This window comes from Oncorhynchus nerka, linkage group LG16 (assembly GCF_034236695.1).
Source record: "Oncorhynchus nerka isolate Pitt River linkage group LG16, Oner_Uvic_2.0, whole genome shotgun sequence".
Classification (NCBI taxonomy): Eukaryota; Metazoa; Chordata; class Actinopteri; order Salmoniformes; family Salmonidae; genus Oncorhynchus; species Oncorhynchus nerka.
In genome coordinates this window covers 23,645,590-23,673,186 of record NC_088411.1, presented here as the reverse complement: position 1 = coordinate 23,673,186, position 27,597 = coordinate 23,645,590, and the positions used below count along the sequence as shown (strand labels likewise).

General features: G+C 44.6%; 1 protein-coding gene across 8 annotated transcripts in view; it reads right to left on the bottom strand.

Annotated features, from left to right (window-relative positions):
- The window catches only part of sdk2b (sidekick cell adhesion molecule 2b), a 503,042-nt gene that overhangs the window by 41,951 nt on the left and 433,494 nt on the right, over positions 1-27,597 (bottom strand). For all 8 annotated transcript variants that reach the window (XM_065002523.1, XM_065002524.1, XM_065002525.1 and 5 more), the window contains exons 14-28: positions 24,410-24,546; positions 23,744-23,891; positions 22,498-22,638; positions 21,636-21,817; positions 20,969-21,084; positions 17,504-17,699; positions 16,905-17,003; positions 16,498-16,689; positions 13,588-13,709; positions 13,330-13,439; positions 12,933-13,083; positions 8,521-8,758; positions 4,071-4,186; positions 3,627-3,816; positions 139-237 (exon numbers count right to left, since the gene is read on the bottom strand). In XM_065002523.1, the coding sequence (XP_064858595.1) occupies positions 139-237; positions 3,627-3,816; positions 4,071-4,186; positions 8,521-8,758; positions 12,933-13,083; positions 13,330-13,439; positions 13,588-13,709; positions 16,498-16,689; positions 16,905-17,003; positions 17,504-17,699; positions 20,969-21,084; positions 21,636-21,817; positions 22,498-22,638; positions 23,744-23,891; positions 24,410-24,546 (2,237 nt within the window). The remainder of the gene's footprint in view (positions 1-138; positions 238-3,626; positions 3,817-4,070; positions 4,187-8,520; positions 8,759-12,932; positions 13,084-13,329; positions 13,440-13,587; positions 13,710-16,497; positions 16,690-16,904; positions 17,004-17,503; positions 17,700-20,968; positions 21,085-21,635; positions 21,818-22,497; positions 22,639-23,743; positions 23,892-24,409; positions 24,547-27,597) is intronic.

The window sequence follows — 27,597 nt, the reverse complement described above, 5'->3', positions numbered from 1 at the left end:
TTGATATATTTGTAATTATCATAGTCAAAATAAGTGTTGTGCTTTGTTTGCTGTATGAGAGGCTCATTATTGTAGAGTCTGGACAGGTTAAAGGTGAAAGGTCAAGGTGTGGTCAGAGTCGAAGGTTAAATCACATACCCAGGATAATGCCGTTTGGCTGAGACGGGGACTGCCAGATGAGACGCAATGAGGTGGTCCGGACCTCAGGGAACAGGATGCCCACTGGAGGGCCGGGCACTGGAGACGAGAGTGGGGCAGAGGGGCTACACTTTTTAACACTTCTTCTCTTTACATCTGATGCAGTGGATTACTGAATGGCAGTGGGCATTGGTCAACTATAATATCAAAGTCTGGATAGCTTTAATAAGCTATTTGAAAGCTTTTACATATCCTTTGGTATAACACATCTTGTATGAGCAGATGGATGAATGGCGCTGGAGGGAATAGTCCTCGTTTAACGGGCTCCTGGGCAATTGTGCTAATTTTTGTATTTTTTCATGCTGATCTTAACTTTTTTTTTAGACATAATGTTTCCTATGACTGAAAAGAGCTTCTGGACATCAGAACAGCTCTCACTAACCTCGATTTGGACGAGGATTTCTATAGAATTCCGGAAGCAAAAGACATTGATTATTCAGACCAGGCCCAAATCCCAGACACTCGAAGAAAGAGGAGATGGCACTATAGAGACCGATGTGCGGGATACCTAACACGACTACATCAGAGAGTGGATAAATCGCCTCTACCCTCTGTTCTATTGGCAAACTGGATGAGCTCTTATCAACGTGATCTGAAGAACTGTAATATCCTATGTTTCGCTCATGGCTGAGCAAGGACATGGTAAAGATAAATCTAGCTGGTTTTTCGGCAGGACAGAAAGTCAGCGTCGGGGAAGCTCAGGGGAGGGGTTGTGTGTCTCTTTGTTAACAACAGCTTGTGCACGATTGCTAATATTAATATTCTGCTTGTCTGAGTTAAAATATTTCATGATAAGCTGTAGACCATATAATTTACCTCCACAAAACGATGCTGGCTCAAAGACTACACTCAATGAGCTGTATAGGGCCATAACCAAACAAGAAAATGCTCACTCAGAGGCAGCACTCCTAATGGCCAGTGACTTCAATGCAGGAAAACTGATTTCTACTAACATGTCACCTGTGCGCCTAGAGGATAATCTTTTTTTACATCACCTGTCCTCAACACACAGAGACGCACACAAAGCTCTCCTTCACCCTCCTTTTAGCAAATCTGACCATAACTCTATCCTAATGATTCCTGCTTACAAACAAAAACTCAAACAAAAAGTACCAATGACCTGCTCAAAGTGGTCAGATGACTCGGATGCTAATCTACAGGACTTTTTCGCTAGCACAGACTGAAATATGTTCTGGGATTCATCCGATGGCATTGAGGAGTTTACCACCTCAGTTATTACTAAGTGCATCAACTACATCATCCCCAAAGTGACCATGCGTACATATCCCAACCAGAGACTATGGATTACAGGCCACATCCATACCTAGCTAAAGGCAAGAGTTGATGTTTTCATGGAGTGGAACACTAATCCATACGCTTATATAAAATTCCGCTACTACAGGCAAAGCGTCAATACAGGACCAATATCGAAACCTACTACACCGGCTCTGATGCATATCAGATATGGCAGGGCTTGCAAACAATCACGGATTACAAAGGGAAACCAAGCCGCAAGCTGTCCCTGTGACGCGAGCCTACCAGACAAGCAAAATACCTTCTATGCTCTCTTTGAGGCTAGCAACACTGAACCATGCATGAGAGCACCAGCTGTCCGGGATGACTGTGATCACGCTCTCCGTAGCCCAAGTGAGTAAGACCTTTAATATTGACTGATTATCAGGAAGAGTATTCAGAGTATGCGCTGACCAGTTGGCAGGTCTTCACTGACATGTTCAACCTCTCCCTGACCCAGTCTGTAATACCTACATGTTTCCAGCAGATTACCATAGTCCCCGTGTCCAAGAACACAAAGGTAACCTGTCTAAATGACTATTGCCCCCTGGGCACTTATATCTGTAGCTATGAAATGCTTTGAAAGCCTGGTGATGGCTCACATCAACACCATCATCCCAGACAACCTGGACCCACTCCAATTCGCATACCGCCTCAGCAGATCCACAGATGACCTGAACCCCACCTGAACAAAAGGAACACCTATGTGAAAATGCTGTTCATTGACTACAGCACCAACACCATCATTAAGTTTGTGGTAGGCCTGATCACCAACGATGATGAGACAGCCTACAGGGAGAAAGTCAGAGAATTGACAGTGTGGTCCAGGACAACAACATCTCCCTCAATGTGAGCAAGACAAATGACCTGATTGTTGCATACAGGAAACAGAGGGCCGGGCACAGCCCATCCACACTGGCTGTAGTGGAGCAGGTTGAGAGCATCCAGTTCCTCGATGTCCATCTCACGAAGGAATTAATTAATTCCATTTTATTTTTGTGTCAATTCGCTAGTTGGCAACCCATTCCTTATGGGATTAATTGACACATAAACAAACATGACAATAATTCACTGTGATAATTCAGTGATAATTATTCTGGTGTTCTGTGCAGTACACACCACATAAAGAGTGAAAAAGAAATCAATACGTAAATACCTTTATCCAAGCAATAATTATATCCCTAGAGTAGTAAAAAATATATATACTAAAATACTATATATACAGATGAATAAATACCAAAAAATGAAAAGGAAGGCATTTGAACCAAGGCATTTGAGCTAAGGAATTAGTCGTGAAAAGTCACAGTCGTGAAAAGGGCATGACAACAGAAGGTTGAAAAGATTTAGCATGGGCCCTCAGATCCTCAAAAAGTTATACAGCTGCACCATTGAGAGCATCTTGACTGGCTGCATCACCGCTTGGTATGGCAACTGCTTGGCATCTGACCGCAAGGCGATACAGAGGGCAGTACATACGGCCCAGTGCATCACTGGAGCCGAACTCCCTGCCATCCAGGACCTCTTTACCAGGCGGTGTCAGGGGAAGGCCCTAAAATTTGTCAAAGACTCCAGGCACCCAAGTCATAAACTGTTCTCTCTGCTACCACACAGCAAGCTGTACCAATGTCTGGAACCAACAAGAACCTGAACAGATTCTCTCCTCAAGCCATAAGACTGCGAAATAGTTAGTTAAATAGTTCATCAATAGCTACCCGGACTATTGCAGTGACCATTTTTGCATGAACTCTTTTGACTCATCACGTGCTGCTGTTACTGTTTATTATCTAGCCTGCTGCCTAGTCACTTTATCCCTACCTATATACTGTATACATATCTACCTCAATTACCTTGTACCCCTGCACATCCACTCAGTACTGCTACCCTGTGTATACAGCCAAGTTATTGTTACTCGTTGTGTATCTATTCCTTGTGTTATCATTTTTCTATCATTTAATTTTTTTTCTCTCTGCATTGTTGGGCAGGGCCCGTAAGCATTTCACTGTTAGTCTACACATGTTGTTTACAAAGCATGTAACAAATAACATTTGAATGTATACATGTATTCATTATCTAAGGCTTTTATAGGCTTTTATTCTAAATTTAGACAGGCAGATATTAGGCAGCCCAAGGCTTACCGTCGTCCAGGGTCCTCTCCAGTATGAGTGGTGAGCTGGGCATGCCGTCTCCGATGCGGGTGAAGGCCAGGACCTGGATCTCATAAAGGACATATTTCCCCAGACCAGTCAGCTGGACACTGTGGCTGGCGTTCCCCTCTATTGTCCACAACTGGAGGGACGAGTCGGAGTCCTTCTCCTTATACAACACCTGAAGGAGGGAGAGAAGAGAGGAGAGGAAAAGAGAGGGAAGAGGGGAGTAGAGAGGGAAGATGGGAAGAGAGAGGGGAAGACAGAGTGGAAGAGAGACGGGATGAGAGAGTGGAATTAGGCAAGAGAGAAGGAAGAGGGGAAGAGCAAAAGGAAGAAATTGGATTAGAAAGGAGAGTGAGTAATGGAATAATTTTGTTGCACAGTATTGTGTCCCTCTTGGAGGCGAGGGTGATAACTGAACATCTCACACACCTTGTAGCCCAAGATAAGTCCATTCCGGTCTTGTTCTGGTACTTCAAACCAGCGCACCAGGATACTGCTGGAGGTGGTGGCGAAGGCTGACATGTTGGTAGGGCCACAGGAGGGGACTATATAAAATAAAGAAAAAAATTATAAACTAACTTTTATAAACTAAATGCGTTCCATGATGTTCATGGGCCTTTGTGTGTGTGTGTGTGTGTGTGTGTGTGTGAGAGAGAGCGTGTGCTTGCATGTGTAGCATTGAAGACACATACTGGTGAACCACTGAGGCCTAGTGTCTAACCCAGGCGTGGCTGTAGCTCCAGAGAAAGCACAGCTCTATATCAGGCCAGCTAGGCCACGGCTCCTTCCTGGCACTCATCCCTGGACATAAAACAGTGATTCAGAAGAATTTGCTGGAGTGAGTGGAAAAAAGCAGAGGAATTCCGCATTCTAGCCCATCTGTTCCCAATTTCCTCCTCCCTAAAGTCTGGTATCCACAGTGACTGCACCAGCACAGTGAGAGAACATCCTAACCCTTTGCCTATTCTACAAGAACATCCAGAGACAGCAAGACAAAGCGTAAAGAAAGAACAACTCATGCCTCACTTTAGTTTGTTTTTGAGAGAGAGAGAGAGAGAGAGAGAGAGAGAGAGAGAGAGAGACTGCGTGAAGGAGCAGAATGCAGGCAGACCGGTTGGTGTCCATTTCATATAGCTCCATGAGGCAGGAAGAAAAGAATGACCCTGGCCCCCATACCATACGTGTGGGTAGATAAAAGAGGATGCAGGAAGTCTGGGCCATACCCACACATGTGTGATTATAGCCTGGTAGTCTAATAGTGTGGGTGGATGAGGCAGTAGCCATAGGAACATACAGTAGCAGTAGGTCATGCCTTTTATGTCCTAAAATGAATGAAGTCTGTAGATCAAAGAGTTTCAAAATGAAAGACTGAACATCAGTGCTGTGTGTGAGGCCACACCAACTGTTGTGATGTTATTAACCAGATGAAACAGGATATACCTAAATCAAAGAAAATGTAACTACACCGCAAATTCCCCTGTTAAATGAACACTGAACGTGCGTACCTGTATAGACACTAAACAGTGTTGAATTAACACACTGCTTAGTGTAAAACATTATTAGCATATTTCCCAAAATGCCTTGCCTTTCAAGTTAATTGTAGTGTAAACACCCATTACTGAATGTGTTAGTGCCAATAACATGCTTGTCGCATTCATCCATGTTCAGTCCTACGGACTTCACCAAGTGAGATCCTATGTTATTAAAATGTAATTATTTAACACAAAACAATATATATTTCATAAGGCATTATTATGAGGGTTTAAGCAAAAGAAAAAACTGGTTTGCAGGGATTGGGTCACTTATTTTTGGGATTGGTTCACGAGGTTGGTTTGTTGATGCTGGGTTATTGAGATATGATCCAGTTGGTCAGATCAGAAGACTAGAGGCTGGGCTTAGTAGGGGCGTGGCTTGAAATGAGTTATTTTTGGGATTGGTTCACCAGGTTGGTTTGTTGATGCTGGGTTATTGAGATATGATCCAGTTTGTCAGATCAGAAGACTAGAGGCTGGGCTTAGTAGGGGCGTGGCTTGAAATGAGTTATTTTTGGGATTGGTTCACGAGGTTGGTTTGTTGATGCTGGGTTATTGAGATATGATCCAGTTGGTCAGATCAGAACACTAGAGGCTGGGCTTAGTAGGGGCGTGGCTTGAAATGAGTTATTTTTGGGATTGGTTCACGAGGTTGGTTTGTTGATGCTGGGTTATTGAGATATGATCCAGTTGGTCAGATCAGAAGACTAGAGGCTGGGCTTAGTAGGGGCGTGGCTTGAAATGAGTTATTTTTGGGATTGGTTCACGACGTTGGTTTGTTGATGCTGGGTTATTGAGATATGATCCAGTGGGTCAGATCAGAAGACTAGAGGCTGGGCTTAGTAGGGGCGTGGCTTGAAATGAGTTATTTTTGGCCATCCCCTGAGAGTAAATGTCATTCTGGTTGATCTGATCTGTTGAATTGTTTTTACATTATAGTCAAACACTAACACTTTTATTTGTATTTTTTAGCTTTAATGAAGGTTACTGAAGCATACAGAAAGCATTTAGAACTGTGACTTACTCCACATGTTTTAGGTAACAGCCTTATTCTGAAATTGATAACTTTGTTTCCCTTATCAATCTATACACAATACCCCATAATGACAAAGCAAAAACAGGTTTTAGAAATTTGTAAATTTATTTAAAAAAATAAATAATATTAGGTTTAAATAAGTATTCAGACCCTTTACTCAGTACTTTGTTTAAGCACCTTCAGCAGCAATTACAGCCTTGAGTCTTCTTAGGTATGATGGCTTTAATCAAGGATATCGCTGAACTTTGCTCCATTCATCTTTGCCTCGATCCTAACTGGTCTCCCAGTCCCTGAAAAACATATCCACAGCATGATGCTGCCACCACCATGCTGCACCGTAAGGATGTTGCCATGTTTCCTCCAAACCTGACACTTGGCATTCAGGCCAAAGAGTTCAATCTGAGAGTCTTTAAATGACTTTAGGCAAACTCCAAGCGGGTTGTCATGTGTCTTTTATTGAGGAGTGGCTTCCATCTGGCCACTCTACCATATAGGCATGATTGGTGGAGTGCTGCAGCGACGGTTGTCCTTTTGGAAGGTCCTCCCATCTTCACAGAGGAACTCTAGAGCTCTGTCAGAGTGACCATCGATTGCTCAGTTTGGCCCGGGCGACCAGCTCTAGGAAAAGTCTTTGTGGTTCCAAACTTCTTCCATTTAAGAATGATGGAGGCCACTGTGTTCTTGGGGACCTTCAATGCTGTAGAAATGTATTGGTACCCTTCCCCAGATATGTGCCTCAACACAATCCTGTCTTGGAGCTCTAAGGAACGATTCCTTCAACTTCATGGCTTGGTGTTTGCTCTGACATGCACTGTCAACTGTGGGACCTCTATATAGACAGACAGGTGTGTGCCTTTCCAAATCATGTCCAATCAATTGAATTCACCACAGGTGGACTCCAATCAAGTTGTAGAAACATCTCAAGGATGATCAATGGAAACAGGATGAACCTGAGCTCAATTTTGAGTCTCATAGCAAAGGGTCTGAATACTTATGTAAATAAGTATTTTAGAATAAGGCTGTAACATAACAACATGTGTCAAATGTCAAGGGGTCTGAATACTTTCCGAAAGGCACTGTATGAGTTTATTCAAAGCCTATGCAAATCCCCATGTAATATCCCTATGTGATATCCCAATGGGATAGCAACCCATTTGTAGCAATAAGTAAATAATAATGTTCATATTTTTTAAGATTAGAATATCTAATGTGCAAAAATATAAGGACAATTTTACATCATAGTGTACAAACTCAACATGATCGACTGGAATGACACTTACTCTCACAGGTGGCCAAAAATAACTATTTAAAAATAACTATCCTCCCGAAGATAACCTATGGATTAAACCCAGAATGAAAGTGATCAAAAATGACATTGGCGGTTAAATTAACCCATGTTTGGGTAATCCGAACAAGCCAACCTGGTGGGTTATTCACACAACCTGTCACATTATGATGTCTTACAAAGTGAAGTTCAATTTGAAATCCAGCCAGAGCACTGTTCAAACCTTCTGAGTTTCTTATCCCCCCCAACCTGAATTCATGGTTGGGAAAACTGAAATATGAAACTAGCTAAGGGATCTAAACTGGAACAACAATTTCAGTAACGGGTACAATGAATCCAAGTAACATATTGGATTAGTTTAGAAAATGTATGGCATTTATTTTTGAGAAGCATTAATTAATCAATCAATGTACATGCAAAAACATCGATATTGAAAGAAAATATTCTTATAATCGACCTAAAATCGACCTGCATTAGAGGATGCTGGGAAATATGATAACGATGGGCATGGTTTTGGTTCAACTCTGGTTATTAACACCAACATTGGGGTTATTTTACACCAATGAGTGTTTATTCAACACTTACAGAGTTAAATATTATGTTTAGAGTGTAGGCCTGCAAAATAAGGCCTTATGAAGTGCATACTGAGTTAAATAATAACATTTTATTCACTCAGGATCTCACTTGGTGATGTGTACATGACTGAAAATGGATTAATGCAACAACCTGTCCCTAACAAATACAGTCATGGGTGGCAACTCTATAATTCACTCGAAAGGCAAAGCACTCTGGGAAATAAAGCTTTACACCAAGCAGTGTGTTAATTTAACACTTTCCAGTGTCTACACAGGTCCACACTTTCAGTGTTAATTTAACACTGGATAATTTTCTGTGTAATTGCATACAGTATGTGTCTCAAATTGCATTCCTATCCCTATGAGCCCTGGTCAAAAGTATTGCACTATACTGTATAGAGAATAGGGTGCCATTTGAGGCGCAGACATAGAGTATGATGTGTAATCTCACCAGACTCCCTGGTCCTCCCTCTGACTGGCTGGCTCCAGGGCCCTGCCCCGATACCGTTGAGAGCCTGAACCCTGACCTCATACTCTGTCCACTCCTCCAGGTCCTCGATAGTGAACTCCCTCTCCAGCCGGTCAGCTATCACATGGGTCAGTGCCTTACCCTGGGAGCCTGTACGGGAGTACTGGAGCCGGTAACCCAACAGATCTGGGTTTCCATTGTACTCCCACTCTGGTAGGGGCTGGGAGGGGGGTGAGAGAGAAAGAGGGAGAGGGAGGAGGAGAGAAAGAAGGAGAAGGGGGGGGGGTGGAGAGGGAGAGAGCAAGAGGGAGAAAGAGGGAAAATTAAAGAAAGAAACGAGAGATTTTTTCATTACATTTCATTACATTTCATTATAGTACAACGGTTTGATTTGTCTAATCTTAGCAATTTCTTCTTAGCTAGCTACATAGCCGTCTTTGTATCAAAGATAATTGCGTAATTATCGTATTTCGTCGTCCTAACGTATCTGCCCAGCAGCTAGCCAGCTAGCTAACGCCCACCGTCTACATAGCTAGCTACATAGCCGTCTCTGTGTCAAAGATAATTGTGTAGATAATTGTGTAGTCTAGAGCGATTTTCTAGGTTACCTAGCCAGCTATTGTCGTTCTTTGAACGCAACGTAACGTAATCAACACTGCTAGCTAGCTAGCCAGCTAGCCCCTGAATCAACAACGCAGCCAGCTATTTGTCGTCCTTAACGTAGGAGACACTGCTAGCTAGCCAACAGCTAGCCAACGTCTACAGATTAGAACTCAACAACCCGGTCGCATTCCGCCTCGCTCCACAGGTAGTATCACATTTTCATTTCATTTCATTACAGTACAACGGTTTGATTTGTTTGATCGTAGCTAGCTACATAGCTAGCTACATAGCCGTCTCTGTATCAAAGATAATTGTGTAGTCTAGAGTGATTTTCTAGGTTACCTAGCCAGCTATTGTCGTTCTTTTAACGCAACGTAACGTAATCAACACTGCTAGCTAGCCAGCTAGCCCCCGAATCAACAACGCAGCCACTGCCAGCTAGCCTACAAAGTCAACAACGTAGCCACTGCCAGCTAGCCTACTTCAGCAGTACTGTATCATTTTTAATCATTTTAGTCAATAAGATTCTTGCTACGTAAGCTCAACTTTCTGAACATTCGAGACGTGTAGTCCACTTGTCATTCCAATCTCCTTTGCATTAGCGTAGCCTCTTCTGTAGCCTGTCAACTATGTGTCTGTCTATCCCTGTTCTCTCCTCTCTGCACAGACCATACAAACGCTCCACACCGCGTGGCCGCGCCACCCTAATCTGGTGGTCCCAGCGCGCACGACCCACGTGGAGTTCCAGGTCTCCGGTAGCCTCTGGAACTGCCGATCTGCGGCCAACAAGGCAGAGTTCATCTCAGCCTATGCCTCCCTCCAGTCCCTCGAGTTCTTGGCACTGACGGAAACATGGATCACCACAGATAACACTGCTACTCCTACTGCTCTCTCTTCGTCCGCCCACGTGTTCTCGCACACCCCGAGAGCTTCTGGTCAGCGGGGTGGTGGCACCGGGATCCTCATCTCTCCCAAGTGGTCATTCTCTTTTCTCCCCTTACCCATCTGTCTATCACCTCCTTTGAATTCCATGCTGTCACAGTTACCAGCCCTTTCAAGCTTAACATCCTTATCATTTATCGCCCTCCAGGTTCCCTCGGAGAGTTCATCAATGAGCTTGATGCCTTGATAAGCTCCTTTCCTGAGGACGGCTCACCTCTCACAGTTCTGGGCGACTTTAACCTCCCCACGTCTACCTTTGACTCATTCCTCTCTGCCTCCTTCTTTCCACTCCTCTCCTCTTTTGACCTCTCCCTCTCACCTTCCCCCTACTCACAAGGCAGGCAATACGCTCGACCTCATCTTTACTAGATGCTGTTCTTCCACTAACCTCATTGCAACTCCCTCCAAGTCTCCGACCACTACCTTGTATCCTTTTCCCTCTCGCTCTCATCCAACACTTCCCACACTGCCCCTACTCGGATGGTATCGCGCCGTCCCAACCTTCGCTCTCTCTCCCCGCTACTCTCTCCTCTTCCATCCTATCATCTCTTCCCTCTGCTCAAACCTTCTCCAACCTATCTCCTGATTCTGCCTCCTCAACCCTCCTCTCCTCCCTTTCTGCATCCTTTGACTCTCTATGTCCCCTATCCTCCAGGCCGGCTCGGTCCTCCCCTCCCGCTCCGTGGCTCGACGACTCATTGCGAGCTCACAGAACAGGGCTCCGGGCAGCTGAGTGGAAATGGAGGAAAACTCGCCTCCCTGCGGACCTGGCATCCTTTCACTCCCTCCTCTCTACATTTTCCTCTTCTGTCGCTGCTGCTAAAGCCACTTTCCTCTAACCCTAGGAAGCTCTTTGCCACCTTCTCCTCCCTCCTGAATCCCCCTCCCCCTCCCCCCCCTCCTCCCTCTCTGCAGATGACTTCGTCAACCATTTTGAAAAGAAGGTCGACGACATCCGATCCTCGTTTGCTAAGTCAAACGACACCGCTGGTTCTGCTCACACTGCCCTACCCTGTGCTCTGACCTCTTTCTCCCCTCTCTCTCCAGATGAAATCTCGCGTCTTGTGACGGCCGGCCGCCCAACAACCTGCCCGCTTGACCCTATCCCCTCCTCTCTTCTCCAGACCATTTCCGGAGACCTTCTCCCTTACCTCACCTCGCTCATCAACTCATCCCTGACCGCTGGCTACGTCCCTTCCGTCTTCAAGAGAGCGAGAGTTGCACCCCTTCTGAAAAAACCTACACTCGATCCCTCCGATGTCAACAACTACAGACCAGTATCCCTTCTTTCTTTTCTCTCCAAAACCCTTGAACGTGCCGTCCTTGGCCAGCTCTCCCGCTATCTCTCTCAGAATGACCTTCTTGATCCAAATCAGTCAGGTTTCAAGACTAGTCATTCAACTGAGACTGCTCTTCTCTGTATCACGGAGGCGCTCCGCACTGCTAAAGCTAACTCTCTCTCCTCTGCTCTCATCCTTCTAGACCTATCGGCTGCCTTCGATACTGTGAACCATCAGATCCTCCTCTCCACCCTCTCCGAGTTGGGCATCTCCGGCGCGGCCCACGCTTGGATTGCGTCCTACCTGACAGGTCGCTCCTACCAGGTGGCGTGGCGAGAATCCGTCTCCTCACCACGTGCTCTCACCACTGGTGTGCCCCAGGGCTCTGTTCTAGGCCCTCTCCTATTCTCGCTATACACCAAGTCACTTGGCTCTGTCATAACCTCACATGGTCTCTCCTATCATTGCTATACAGACGACACACAATTAATCTTCTCCTTTCCCCCTTCTGATGACCAGGTGGCGAATCGCATCTCTGCATGTTTGGCAGACATATCAGTGTGGATGACGGATCACCACCTCAAGCTGAACCTCGGCAAGACAGAGCTGCTCTTCCTCCCGGGGAAGGACTGCCCGTTCCATGATCTCGCCATCACGGTTGACAACTCCACTGTGTCCTCCTCCCAGAGCGCTAAGAACCTTGGCGTGATCCTGGACAACACCCTGTCGTTCTCAACTAACATCAAGGCGGTGGCCCGTTCCTGTAGGTTCATGCTCTACAACATCCGCAGAGTACGACCCTGCCTCACACAGGAAGCGGCGCAGGTCCTAATCCAGGCACTTGTCATCTCCCGTCTGGATTACTGCAACTCGCTGTTGGCTGGGCTCCCTGCCTGTGCCATTAAACCCCTACAACTCATCCAGAACGCCGCAGCCCGTCTGGTGTTCAACCTTCCCAAGTTCTCTCACGTCACCCCGCTCCTCCGCTCTCTCCACTGGCTTCCAGTTGAAGCTCGCATCCGCTACAAGACCATGGTGCTTGCCTACGGAGCTGTGAGGGGAACGGCACCTCAGTACCTCCAGGCTCTGATCAGGCCCTACACCCAAACAAGGGCACTGCGTTCATCCACCTCTGGCCTGCTCGCCTCCCTACCACTGAGGAAGTACAGTTCCTGCTCAGCCCAGTCAAAACTGTTCGCTGCTCTGGCCCCCAATGGTGGAACAAACTCCCTCACGACGCCAGGACAGCGGAGTCAATCACCACCTTCCGGAGACACCTGAAACCCCACCTCTTTAAGGAATACCTAGGATAGGATAAAGTAATCCTTCTCACCCTCCCCCCTAAAAGATTTAGATGCACTATTGTAAAGTGGCTGCTCCATTGGATGTCATAAGGTGAATGCACCAATTTGTAAGTCGCTCTGGATAAGAGCGTCTGCTAAATGACTTAAATGTAATGTAAATGTAGATAAAAACTACAACACACGAAGACACACAGCCAGTCATCATCACTTGATGAAAAACTCAGAGCATCACATCATAATGTCAGTCTGTTGAGACGTGACGTACCACCCATCGAAGCCACAGACTGGTCTCGCTGGCCGTGCGCAGGGTGACATTTGCGGGGGACATGTCTGGAGGGGCCTGCAAGGTCTGGATCTTTCTGGAGGGCTGACTTGGAGGACTGGTCCCCACAATGTTTACCTGACGCATACGGAACCTAGCAGGAGAGAGGAAACAAGAGCAAAGTTATCACAGGAGTATTCCATAGGTTTCCATTAGAGTTTTTTTGTGGCCAGGTCACATGGCCAGGAAAAACACAGGTTTCTACGAATAGAATAGAATAGAGTTAAGGATGTGCTCAATTCGGGGTAGGTGGGCCTCACACTTGTAGAATGGGTAGGGGTCAAGGTATAGGAGTTAAGTATAGTACCTGTCAAAGGTGTAGGGGTACATAGCAGCCTACCTGTAGAAAGTGTATGGGTTGAGTCCTGGCACCTCCATGGAGCGGGCATCAGGCTCGTTGGGCAGCTGGTGAACAATCACCCAGTCTTCATTGTCTCCTATCACACTGACCTAAACACAACAACAACACACAACACAACATGATATATGTGCATCCCAAATGGCACCCTATAGACTAAGTAGTGCAGTATATAGGTAATAGGGAGTCATAGTTGATGTGGGTCACAGATCAGGGGGGAGCGGTCAGACACTTTCTTACCTGGGCCTCTACCTGCCAGCGAGAGATGGAGGTCTTTCCATCATAGCCAGGTTTGAATTGGAGGGTGATGGATCGAGGGCCGATGTTGGAGATGGCCATGTTGGTGGGAGGACCAGGCAGCTCTACACAGACACACAAGAGAGAGATGGGGGGAGAGAGAGAGAGAGGGAGGTGGAGGGGAGGGGGCGAGAGAGAGAGAGAGAGAGAGGGGGGGCGAGAGAGAGGGAGAGAGAGGGGGGGTGAGAGAGAGAGAGAGAGAGAGAGAGAGAGAGAGAGAGAGAAAGCGAAAGAGAGTTTTAACTTTATTTTCCATTTGAAAGGAGGGAATAATACAGGGAGAAAGAGAAGGAACAGAAAGAGTGAGACAGGGCCTTTAACACAGTAGAGGGTTGTAAGTAATGAGTGGGGCAGAAATCATAATACAGAGGTCTCTATGCCTAATGTAATGCTTTTTTCATTTGACTTAGGTTTTCTACATTGTGTATCTCTATCTTTTAAATCCTTACTGGTTTAGGAAGTAATGTTTTCAGACCTATGCATCTACTATATCCAGAAAGGAAAGATTAACTTAGTTCTCCAATAAGTATTTCTGAATGAAAAGTATCAATAGGATTATTCAGGCTTGGATCTCAGTTCTCATATCTGCGCTCTGGAGTCGTCTAAAAGTTGTCTACAGGGAAATATATTACTGAGTGACAGTGCAACCTTGTGCTCTAAAATGGATATTGCACCGGAGATGAGCCAATGCTTTTGAGTTATCTCGCTCTCATGAGAGTTTCGCTTCACTAAACTCAAAGTTCTCAAGAAGAATAAACAAAACTTTTCAGGTTGGCAGGACTAGATGGGGATCTAGGAAAAAGCTTGCATAGTCCTATAAATAGTATGCCAAATTCATGATATTAATAATAAACATTTACATTCGGATACCGTATTTCTATTTGTTTTGTGATATCCAATTACGATCTTATCTCATCACTGCAACTGCCAACGTGCTCGGGAGAGGCAAAGATCAAGTCATGCCTCCTCCGACCCGTCAAACCGCGCTCCTTAACACCCGCCGGCACAAATGTGTCGGAGGAAACACTGTTCAACTGACGACCGAAGTCAGCCTGCAGGCGCCCGGCCACCACAAGAAGTCGCTAGAGCGAGATGAGCCAAGTAAAGTCCCCCCGGCCAAACCCTCCTCTAACCCAGATGACGCTGGGCCAATTGTGCACAGCCCTTTGTGACTCCTGGTCATGGCTGGTTGTGACACAGCCGGGGATCGAACCCGGGTCTGTAGTACCACACAGGAGGCCTTGGATACGGTCTTTATAAGCAACGTTATGAATAATTAAAAAATACAACATCTAAATGTAAATGTTTATTATTAGCTGAATATGACATTGATTCTGAACATAAGCAAGTGTATGTAAGTGTGTTACTCTTGAAGGGGCACGTGCACCTTTAGTCCTGACATTTTGCCCTCCTATTAAAAGAGTCAAAGTTTTTTACAAACCTTTTTCTCACAATCAAACCAGTCTTGAAAAAAGTCCCCTCCCCTGCCCTTCTGCCAGTCCGTTGCTGCACTTGTTCTCTGCATAGTTCTTATGTGAATTGTGAAGCGTGACTAATTGCCAGGCAACCACTATGCTGATTTAGTTCAGTCACCTTCATTTCATCCCTTTGCTTTAATGCCATACCAATACACCAATACATAAACTCTGCTGCAAGTAAAACAACAGACCTCACCATTGCACAAGGCTGCTTGCCAAATCACACCCTATTCCCTATATAGTGCACTAACTTTGGCCAGAGCCCTATGGGACCTGGTCAAAAGCAGTGCACTAATAGAGTGCCATTTGGGATGCAAGACTGAGACACAAGCACACCCCAGGGCACTGTATAGTGAAAGGGGCCAACTCTTCAAGGTGATGGAGTGGGTCTATTGGCTCATAATGAAATGGACTATAGACTATATGACTAGAATAGTAAAATCAGCACCTTTAAATCATTAGCATGCCTGGTTATTCAGACAATAGCACAGAGAGAGATCTCTAGGGTGGAGGCGTACAGCTATATTCATAGTAATCACCATTCTGGGAACGATAACCACAGCTCCATACCTTACTAACTGTGGCCCTTGATAGAATGGGTCTTTTTATTTGACAGCTCTGAAAGACATACTGTATAGTGTCTGGGGGAACCGCTGGTGCAATAATAATTGACTGGAAGTATTTTCTTTTTTATAATACACTGTAGCATTTTTTAATAGGAAATCGTAAACTGGAATTATCCTAAATGGTCTCGATGGGCTCTTACTTTTGGCTGGGTTTCTGGGTGAAGTGTATTAAAATCTAATTCTGAACTGTCGGTTTTGAAGTGGAGAAGTAAGTCCCCTGGTCTGGCGTAGTCTCCTACTTTATGGCTCTCTGTCTGTCACAGTTCTGCCTGCCTGACTGACTGACTGACTGGGGTACGGTTACATAGTGTCTGGAGCAAGACAGACACACACACAGTTACTGTCACTCAGGATTCTGTAGAAATGGTGAGAGGTTAGGGACGTTTGGGGATGCAAGTGGCAGGTGACAGGGCAGCCCGCTGGAAGCTGGGTTCTGGCTAGGTTTCTGGGGGTAGCAGACAACGTTTTAGGTAAGGCCTGGACATGGACTGAGGAGGGTTAGTGATGCTGAGGCTAGTAATCAGGATACCAACTAGCACTGGCTGTGCTCAGTCAGGGCTGCATCTGATATGGCACCCTGAATGTAGTGCACTATAAAGTGAATAAGGGGCCTGTTCTGAATCACCAGGGACTGAGCCATCGATAATACTGACCTTGAGGCACTCCAGAAGAGATGGTGGAGGAGGACAGTTTCCCCTGGCTGGTGCTAGGGATAACAGGGTAGGGTTAGGGACTGGTTGGGAACTGACCTGGAGGTACTCCAGAAGAGATGGTGGAGGAGGACAGTTGTCCCTGACCCTTGGAGGTCATGCCGGCCACCTCGATGGTGTAGGTGGTGAGGGCGGTCAGCCCTGTGACGCGGTACTCCAGGGTCACGTTGGGGAGGTAGTGGGTCACCCGTGTGTTGGTGCGGTTAAACTCCTCCCACGAGATACGGTAGCCTGGAACAGAGAATCAATCAAATTCATCAATAAATACAATATTATTTGTGTAGAGTTTTTTTTTACAAATACGAACTGAGCCTAATAGAAGAGAAACAGAGGACATTGATTAACAGAGGGAGGTGTATAGGTGGCCAGATCCATTGTGATTAAAGACAACTCTTAACATGAAGTGGGTTATCTTCTTCAGCTCTAATGTCTTTGGCGTGGCGTACCTGTGAGGACTCCATTCTTCTCTCCAGGTTCTCTCCAGCTCACTTTGAGAGACGTGTCTAGGATATCTGTGAAGCTCAGGTGACCCACAGCCCCAGGAGCTAGAGAGGAGGGCACGGTGGTTATTATGATGAGAATGATCACACAATGGATCCCATGGAGCTCAAAGGCATTCACAATTATATAGATGTCTTGTTGTACTATATTGAATAGCAAACTACATTTATTACGTGTAATATGAAGAAATCAGGAAAATGTGGCTTTTACACGTTGAACAGTCATTACAGCTAATAAAATAGGCAACATTTTACTTGGACAATAGCGTAACTACAAGTAGAGGCCTAGTACAGTATGGCCAACCAATTATCTCTTGAGAAAATGTGTCCCAATTATGTGTGGATGTGTGCAGAAACCCAAATGTAGCATACGCATTCATTAGATCTGTAGAACTAGGCTGTTAGGCTGTGCTGAATAATAGATTTGACCCAGTGGGCATGTTTTAGTATGATTGGCCATGTCCATTCAACAGTGTGTGTGTGTGTGTGTGTGTGTGTGTGTGTGTGTGTGTGTGTGTGTGTGTGCGCGCGCATTTGGAACTCACTGTCCTCATGTGTCCTAAGGCCTTTAGCAGGGCTGCGGGGGCCATCCCCTGGCGTAGTGAAACAAAGCACAGAGGTGTAGTACTCTCTGAACTTCTTCAGCCCTGTCACGTAGCCCACATGCACGCTATCCTGGAAGTTAGGTCTCACTGTAACCATGGTGACCTCCTCTTCCTGACCTGGCTCCCATGCCAACAGCTAGCAGAATGGGAAATGGGAACAGAGAAGGAAGAACATGAGATCAAACTGGAAATAAGAAGTAAATGGTAGAACATAAACAGTAGAACATCTTATAGGACTGACTGGTTTTACCTTTAGCCCTCAATTTGATATTGTGAATGGGAACCAAAGTGCATCGGATACCATATTAACTCTTTCATTGCCCACAATTTACACCCCAAATTTGACCTAAATAGCACTGTTACTCTCCAAGTCTAATCATGTTCACATTTTGTTTAAACCAACTCTCCTCCGTTTCATGTGCTGTTGACCTACTCTGGGGTGTCATGTGGCATCATAATTATTATATGAATGGTTAGTGTCACTCTAAACATATTCTTGTCATTGAGTAAGCACTGGAAGCACAGTGTTTCCTGACTCCTCCTGTCTCAGCCTCCAGTATTTATGCTGCAGTAGTTTATGTGTCGGGGGGCTAGGGTCAGTTTGTTATATCTGGAGTACTTCTCCTGTCTTATCCAGTGTCCTGTGTGAATTTAAGTATGCTCTCTCTAATTCTCTCTTTCTCTCTTTCATTCTCTCTCGGAGGACCTGAGCCCTAGGACCATGCCTCAGGACTACCTGACATGATTACTCCTTGCTGTCCCCAGTCTACCTGGCCGTGCTGCTGCTCCAGTTTCAACTGTTCTGCCTGCGGCTATGGAATCCTGACCTGTTCACCGGACGTGCTACCTGTCCCAGACCTATTATTTGACCATGCTGGTCATTTATGAACATTTGAACTTCTTGGCCATGTTCCTCTCTAGGTTTCTTCCTACGTTTTGGCCTTTCTAGGGAGTTTTTCCTAGCCAACGTGCTTCAACACCTGCATTGCTTGCTGTTTGGGGTTTTAGGCTGGGTTTCTGTACAGCACTTTGAGATATCAGCTGATGTACGAAGGGCTATATAAATACATTTGATTTGATTTGGAAGGCAGGGCTGGAATGAGTCCACAGAGAGAGAGAAAGAGAGTGAAAGAGAAATTTAAATTGCGGTGTATAGCAGGTCTAATGTAGAGGGATTGCACACACATAACAGAATGAGAGTTAATGTACCGAGTGGTCAATTAGGTGATTAGACAAATACTACCCTTGGCAAATATATTGGGTCTATTTCAATCTTGGTTCCCGGGCTGTAAGTAGAGTTTGACTCTGGGAAAGAGTGTGCGGTGGGGTGGGTGTGTGAGCCAAATGTGGAATAAATGGATGCCCACTCTGCACACTCACTCATACAAAACACACACCACATACAAAACACACACACAAGCTATCGCGCACACACCTCATACAAAACACACACCTCATACAAAACACACACACAAGCTATCGCACACACACCTCATACAAAACACACACCTCATTCAAAACACACACACTCACTCATACAAAACACACACCTCATACAAAACACACACCTCATTCAAAACACACACACTCACTCATACAAAACACACACCTCATACAAAACACACTCACTCATACAAAACACACTCCTCATTCAAAACACACTCACTCATACAAAACACACACACAAGCTATCGCACACACACCTCCTACAATACACACACCTCATACAAAACACACACACAAGCTATCGCACACACACCTCATACTGACGAACAAGCACATACATTGGTTGTTCCACAAAATGAGTGCCTTTTGGACATGCAAACTTTTAAGAAATGAACTTTAAAGTATATCTTCTGTCAACATTCAAGTGCATGGAGGAAATGTTTAGCCTACGGGAAACCACTTTTGCCATCTCAGGCATTAAAACCCTGTGAACTAAGAGCATTTTATCTGCACTTTCACTACACTGTCTGTCAACCCTGTAACTATTATTTAAAAGCATTTATTTGATCAATCCAATATTCCTCATTGTTTAAGTATCCCTTCTACAAATAAACTCACATATAATATCAAACTGTTGGGCCGCTAACAGGGTTGACGATAAGAGTTTTAGCTGAAGATCAGCCATTATTCCTCATGTGGTGAAGAGCATGGGAACACACGGTGTTCATGAAATGAGGAATTAGACATATGTTGCACACATCAAATTCAAGTTTTCCTAACATAAATTAAGCAAACAGACCACCTCAGTCATAGATGATGAAACAATTATAAATCCACCAAAAAGAGAGAGATGTCCTTCTTTTCCACCATGCTGTTCAGAAGACCCAAACCATGTCACCTGCAGTGAATCATTTCCCTTGGTGGAATGGTACATTATTTTAAAGGGGTAAATTGTTGCCATTACAGGGTTTACTTTAAAATGAGGGACAGACACAAATGAATCACCAATCACGTGGAATATAAATAATAATCTTCACAAAGCAGCAAAATAACTAGGCCTTTACAATGATGCTGAAATTGGGAAAATGTTTCTACAAAGTGCATTGAAATCTTCCTAGAACTGATACAGGGTTGATGGAGGAACATGTAACAAATGCTGACATTTCACATTTTAGCCAGCCTTTATTCATGTGTGGTCTATGGTGCACTTCATTCAATATAACATGCTTTTAAAATTCACTATTGGTGCACAATTTCTACTTAAAATATCAAAGGGACACAAAAGGGGGCTCCCGAGTGGCGCAGCGGTCTAAGGCACTGCATCTCAGGGGTAGGCCGTCATTGTAAATAAGAATTTGACAAGAGAAATAAACAGTAAACATCACCCTCCCTCCCAGTGACCTCTCTCTTGGGACAGGCCCTGCAGTCAGAGAGAGTAGTGGCGCCTGAGATGTCCTGCTAAGTGAACTCTCCAGAGAGAAACACAATGCATGTGTCATCACATCTCAAAGACTTTCTATAGAATGAAGTTCTAGTACAGCTGACTCTAAACAGCCATTCTCCATACAGCTCATTCTGATCCTATCAAGTACATCTGTAAATAACAAAACCAGCTTTTGTAACAGTATGGGCTGGAGAGATTGAACAAACGACTTCCAGATCTACTAAGCCACAAGATAGATAGCTGGTCAAATGCTCAGAAAATGAAAGTCAAAGAAACCAATTAGAAATTGGAAGCCATCTTTCACAATGGTTAGGAGTGGCATATCTCTTTCCCCTTGTGACACAGTATGAGACATGTACCAGCACCTAATGACAGGCTGTCTCTAACCTCGCAGCCATAGTTCTATCACCCATTAAATGGTACTGCCCTTAGTGCCATGGTGACTTGTGTCTATCACCCGTTAGATGGTACTGCCCTTAGTGACAGGGTGACTTGTGTCTTATGATGTCCCTCACCTTGTATCCCTGGTTGATCCCGTTGATGAACTGAGGGTTAGGGGCGGCCCAGGTGATACGGATGGTTGTGGAGTTGACAGCCTCTGCCTGAACGTTACTGGGGGCTATAGTCGGCACTGAGGAAGATAAGTGAGAAAAAAGGAGAAGAGAGAATCAGAGAGAGAGAGAGAGAGAGAGAGAGAGAGAGAGAGAGAGAGAGAGAGACAGAAAGAGCCATATTCACTTCTTCACACCTTCCCTTCCTATGTAATGTACCATCCAGAGCTTACAGAGGATGCAATAGGAAGACATACCTGTATTCAGAAAGTAGTCAATGTATTCAGCAAGACTTCAATACTATTTGACATGCGTGTTAACTCCAAGTACTGACTGTGTTGTCTTCTACATGAATGGTAGCAAGAAAATATCCCTGTTGAACATCCTTCTTATATCCTCAAAACGGGCATGAGTATTTACTTGACAAGTTAATTTATGTGTCAAGTCATTAAATAGGTATACAAAGTTAACAACTCCACAGGTAAAATCCTTGCCATTATATTTATTTCCACATTGTCTAAGTATTTATCTGACTGACAAGCATAAGGACCAATGAGCAGAGACTATTCCAGCTCACATCTGACTGACAAGCATAAGGGCCAATGAGCAGTGAGTATCCAGGATCACTCACCTCCTTGCAATGTCCACTCAGTGACCTTGTGGCTGAAGGTTCCTAGCCCCGCCCAGTTGTAGGCTGCCACTTCGATCTCATAATTGGTCCAGATGATAAGATCTTCCAGGAGAAGGTTGGTCACGTCTGGTTTGGAGATGTTCTTACTCTGGTAGTCCACTGGAAGACCTGTCAGACGGTACCTGAGAGGAGAGATAGGGTAGGAGAGAATGAAGAGAGGGAGGAGAGAGGTTAGTCTGGTCTGGTTTGGAGATGTTGTTACTTTGATACTCCATCGGCAGACCTGTTAGACAATACCTGAGAAGGTAATCAAGTATGAGTCGATTGTAGTCACAAGGCCACCGAGGGTGCAGAAATTGAGCACAAACGGATTCGTACTCGGAGAACAAGGCATTCAACTCTTGCGTTTTTGTATCACGGTACCTGAGACACCGCGCCAGTGTTTTCATACTAGGTACTGTAGTACATAACAGCTACAGTAGGGGGAAACAGAGCACAAGACTACAGCACTCGCCAGAGTGAGCAGATGACGATGACGACATTGGCTCTAACTCTAAAGGATTGGAATATCTACAGAATGCCTGCCGCCTTATTTGGTCTACACCATGACACAACCAGCAACAAACCTACTGTAAACGGAGTTTATCCTTATTGATAAACTGCCAGAGACTACAACAGTAGGCCTACCCCATAAACGTCTCTTTCTCTCACATTAAACCACAGACAGTGGTTTTACTTCATTATGAACATGACTTCTTATGTTATGTGCTGTCATACAGCATAACAACTCTCGTCCTTCATTCAGAGAACCAGGGTTATAGCAGCCAACCCATCCTGTCATCCCATGGTGTCGTGTTCTCACCGGACGCTGTAGCCTCTGAGGATCCCGTTCTGGTGGCTCTCTGGTGGGGGCTGCCATTGGATCATGATGGACTGGTTGGTGCGGCCGCTGGCGATCACGTTCTGGGGAGGAGCACTGGGAGGTTCCTCTGGTAGAGATACACTGCAGAGTGGTGATAGAGAGAGAAAGTAGGGAACAAGATACAGATACAGAGAGAAATGAGGGGAAGAAAGAGGGATGTTTATCTGTCCAAAGAGGAGGGTCACATCACACACAGATTTCAATACTCCTAAGACTGCATTTTACGCTGTTGTCCCTGTTGATTTACTGATCTGGCAATGAACTGTGTCTCTCTACAACTATGAGAACCACTGTCATAACCTCTTTGTCTTGCATTGCCTCTCAGCATTCATCCTATCTACCTATTTCAGCTGTGGAAAAATAATCATTACGCCTTTTCCTAAAAATATCCCCTACAGATGGAGACACAAGGTACCATCCCAGAGAGTGAAAAGGCTAAGACCACAGAACACAGTGCACCGGTCAGATGATGCTCAATCAATTAAATCCAGTAAAACCCTACAGTTTATTCCTACCCTGTCAAAACCAAAGAGAGAGATACTGTATGAAGCTTCTGAAGCGAGGCGGAGTAGCGATCAAATGGAAGCACAAAGTGCTCGATGTGAATCCCTGCGCTGTCGGGCGGGAGCGCCCTATGGCTCTACTCTCAGCTGGAGATGGCTGGGGATCCAACAGTTTGCATTTGAGCTGGCGTGACTTGCTAGCCGGTGTAAGAGGACAGTTGCGCTATGGGCCCTGGTTAAAAAGTAGTGCACTATACAGGGAATAGCGTGCCACTTGGGATGCAGGGGGGGGTCGTTTTAAAGGAGACACACTGTACAATTTCCGAAGTGACTCAGGCTAGTGAAGCCAACCTGATCTCCACACTCTCCTGGGACACCCCCAAATCCCTCTCTGAGTGAGTGAGGTGGTGGTGTGTGTCTGGCTGCATCGGCTCAAATACTGTTCCTTCAGCAGATAAACACACACACGCACACACCATTGACAATGTGTACTAGGACAGGGGATCACACACTTGTTGTCTGGGAGACTGAGTGGGCTGTTATCATTGAATAGCATGATATAAGTGGCTTCAGAGGGGAGAGAAGGATCCTCTGAGGACCCTCACCTGCTTGCCCAAGCTCATGTACACGCTTACTAACTAACTAGCTAACTCACACAATTGTTAATTAATTTATCCACTCACCGGTCAGTCTCCTTGCTGAACTGTCCCTTTCCCACGTCATTGACGGCACACAGGCGGAATTGGTAGGAGCGTGCTGGGATCAGCCCACTGACTGTCACCGCGGTCGACTCAGGCTCTATGTTGGCCAGGAGGATAGCCCAGGGAGCGTCTAGGACAGGAGGAGAGAACAGACATACAATCAGCGGATGATCTAATCCTTATTCCTTCTATTCCTCTAACTAACAGTGGTTTCTTTTTTCTCATTCTATTTTTTCTCATTCTACTCTCCTCCTCTAGTTGAATCCTCCCTGGCTACTCCTTGCCTGGCTACCTTTCCACATCGCTCCAGACAAAATTATGTTTCTTCTCCATAATGAGTCTGGATTTGCCTCCCTCCCCTACGATTTCTAGAATGAGAATATTCTGACCCTTCTGACTGGTCCCAGAAACCAATGGGCTGGGGAAGAGCCTGCCTACATGATGGCGTCATCAACTTTGAAACTTTGATTGGTTAGATTTGTTAGAGACGATCCAATCGCTGATGAATGTGCTGTGGACAACACCCCTTTTTGAAGTCACACAAACGACTTCTAGGATGGCAGGTTCAGACTGAAAGTATGTAGCGCTCCGTAGAGCAGCGGATTAACTTCAGAGTCGTCTGGCAGGTGTCCATCTGAGATCACTCACTGTTCTCTGAGACCTCCAGGACGTAGTGGATTAGGGGGCTGTTCCCGTCAAAGGGTTTGGCCCATGTCAGGTTGATGGCCCTCTTCTCTGAGGAGCTCAGCAGAGACACAGGGTTCTCTGGGGCATAGGGCAGCTGCCTGTGAGGGGAAGATAGACAGATAGTCAGGGAGCTCATCAGAGAGGCGGGCAGACAGAGGAGATATGACTGGATTCGTTTTCCTAATCAATTCTTAGAGGTAAGAATCACTCAAAATCCTTCATTATGGGAACCTAAGAGAGAAGGGCAGAGAAGAAAAGAGAGATAGACAGACAGGAACAGTGGTGTGTATTCATGGGAGCCAAAAATGACAAAAACTTTAAATAATCGATCTTTCGTCTCTGTGTTTCATAGTTATCCTTCAATTCACAAGAGGCTGAATGTATCTCACAGGAGAAAGCCTCAGAGTGAGTGAAACAGCGCCCAACTGTCTCTCTACGTGTAGGTCATCTATCTGATACTGTCTGGTCCGAATGAGTATGACGTTTTTGCCGTCAGTAGTAGAGGTCGACCGATTAATCGGAATGGCCGATTTATTGGGGCCGATTTCAAGTTTTCATAACAATCGGTAATCGTCATTTTTGGACACCGATTGTGGCCGTTTAAAAAAACAACAACTTTATTTAACATTTTATGGCTGGGGGGCAGTATTGAGTAGCATGGATGAATAAGGTGCCTAAAGTAAACGGCCTGCTCCTCAGTCTCAGTTTCTAATATATGCATTGTATTATTAGTATTGGATAGAAAACACTCTAAAGTTTCTAAAACTGTTTGAATAATGTCTGTGAGTATAACAGAACTCATATGGGCAGGAAAAATCCTGAGTTGAAATCAAAACAGGAAGTCAGAAATCTGAGCTTTGTATGTATTCACCAGAGTCCCCAATGAAATCCCCTTGAGATATGAATGATGTTGCACTGCCTAGGGGTTCCACTAGATGTCAACCATCAATAGAAATTATAATGAGACTTCTATGATGTTGTGGGAGTGAATGATAGCAGAATCAGTCAGGTGTCTGGCAGTCAGCCATTTTCTGATTATGTTTATTCCTCATGGTAGTCACTTGCGTTCCATTGCTCACGAAGAGAAGAAGGAGTATTCCGGTTGGAACTTTTTATGTTAAAAACATCCTAATGATTGATTCTGTACTTAGTTTGAAATGTTTCTTCGACCGGTAATATCACTTTTTAAAGTTTTTGTCCGATATAACGCTGACCAGAGTTTGGATATGTATACCAAACGCGCTAACAAAAGAAGGTATTTGGACATAAATAATGGACATTTTTTGAACAAAACAAACATTTATTGTGGACCTGGGATTCCTGGAGTGCTTTCTGATGTAGGTCATCAAAGGTAAGGGAATATTTATCATGTCATTTCTTGTTTATGTTGACGCCATCTTTGCGGCTGTGGTGTTTTTACTTTTGAGCGCCGTCTCAGATTATTGCATGCGTTTCTTTTTCCGTAAGGTTTTTCTGAAATCTGACACAGCGGTTACATTAAGGAGAGGTATATCTATAATACCATGTGTATAACTTGTATTATCATCTACATTTATGATGAGTATTTCTGTTGAATGATGTGGCTATGCAAAATCACTGGATGTTTTTGGAACTAGTGAATCTAATACGCCAATGTAAACTCTGATTTTCTGATATAAATATGAACTTTATCAAACAAAACATGCATGTATTGTGTAACATGAAGTCCTATGAGTGTCATCTGATGAAGATCATCAAATGTTAGTGATTCATTTTATCTCTATATGTGCTTTTTCTCTCTCTCTCTCTCTTTGGCTGGTAAAATTGGCTGTGTATTTTAGTGAGTTGTTGGTGACCTAACATAATCGTTTGTTTTGCTTTCCCCGTAAATCCTATTTGAAATCGGACACTGTGGTGGGATTAACAACAAGACTACCTTGAAAACGATATAAGATACATGTATGTTTGAGGAATTTTAATTATGAGATTTCTGTTCTTTTGAATATGGCGCCCTGTACTATCACTGGTTGTTGTTATATCGCTCACGGTAACGGGATCTCAGCCATAAGAAATTAACTAGGCAAGTCAGTTAAGAACACATTCTTATTTTCAATGACGGTCTAGGAACAGTGGGTTAACTGCCAGAACGACAGATTTTTCCTTGTCAGCTCGGGGATTCGTTTTTGCAACCTTCCGGTTACTTGTCCAATGCTCTAAACACCTGCCTTACATTGCAGTCCATGAGGAGCCTGCATGGCAGGCTGACTACCTGTTACGCGAGGGTAGCAAGAAGCCAAGGTAAGTTGCTAGCTAGCTTTAAACGTATCTTATATAAAACAATCAACCTTAACATAATCACTAGTTAACTACACATGGTTGATGATATTACTAGTTTATCTAGTCTGTCCTGCGTTGTAAATAATCAATGCTGTGCCTGTTAATTTATCAACGAATCACAGCCTACTTCGCCAAACAGGTGATGATTTAACAAGCGCATTCGCAAAAAAAGCACTGTTGTTGCACCAATGTACCTAACCATAAACATCAATGCCTTTCTTTAAAATCAATACACAAGTATATATTTAGTTAATATTGCCTGCTAACATGACTTTATTTTAACTAGGGAAATTGTGTCACTTCTCTTGTGTTCCGTGCAAGCAGTCAGGGTATATGCAGCAGTTTGGGCTGCCTGGCTCGTTGTGAACTGTGTGAAGACCATTTATTCCTAACAAAGACTGTAATTAATTTGCCAGAATTGTACATAATTATGACATAACATTGAAGGTTGTACAATGTAACAGCAATATTTAGACTTAGGGATGCCACCAGTTAGATAAAATACAGAACGGTTCCGTATTTCACTGAAAGAATAAACGTTTTGTTTTCGAAATGATAGGTATATATTAATGACCTAAAGCTCGTATTTCTGTGTGTTATTATGTTATAATTAAGTCTATGATTTGATATTTGATAGAGCAGTCTGACTGAGCGGTGGTAGGCAGCAGCAGGCTCGTAAGTATTCATTCAAACGGCACTTTCGTGCATTTGCCAGCAGCTCTTCGTTGAGCTGTTTATGACTTCAAGCCTCTCAACTCCCGAGATTAGGCTGGTGTAACAGATGTGAAATTGCTAGCTAGTTAGCGGGGTGCGCGCTAATAGCGTTTCAATCG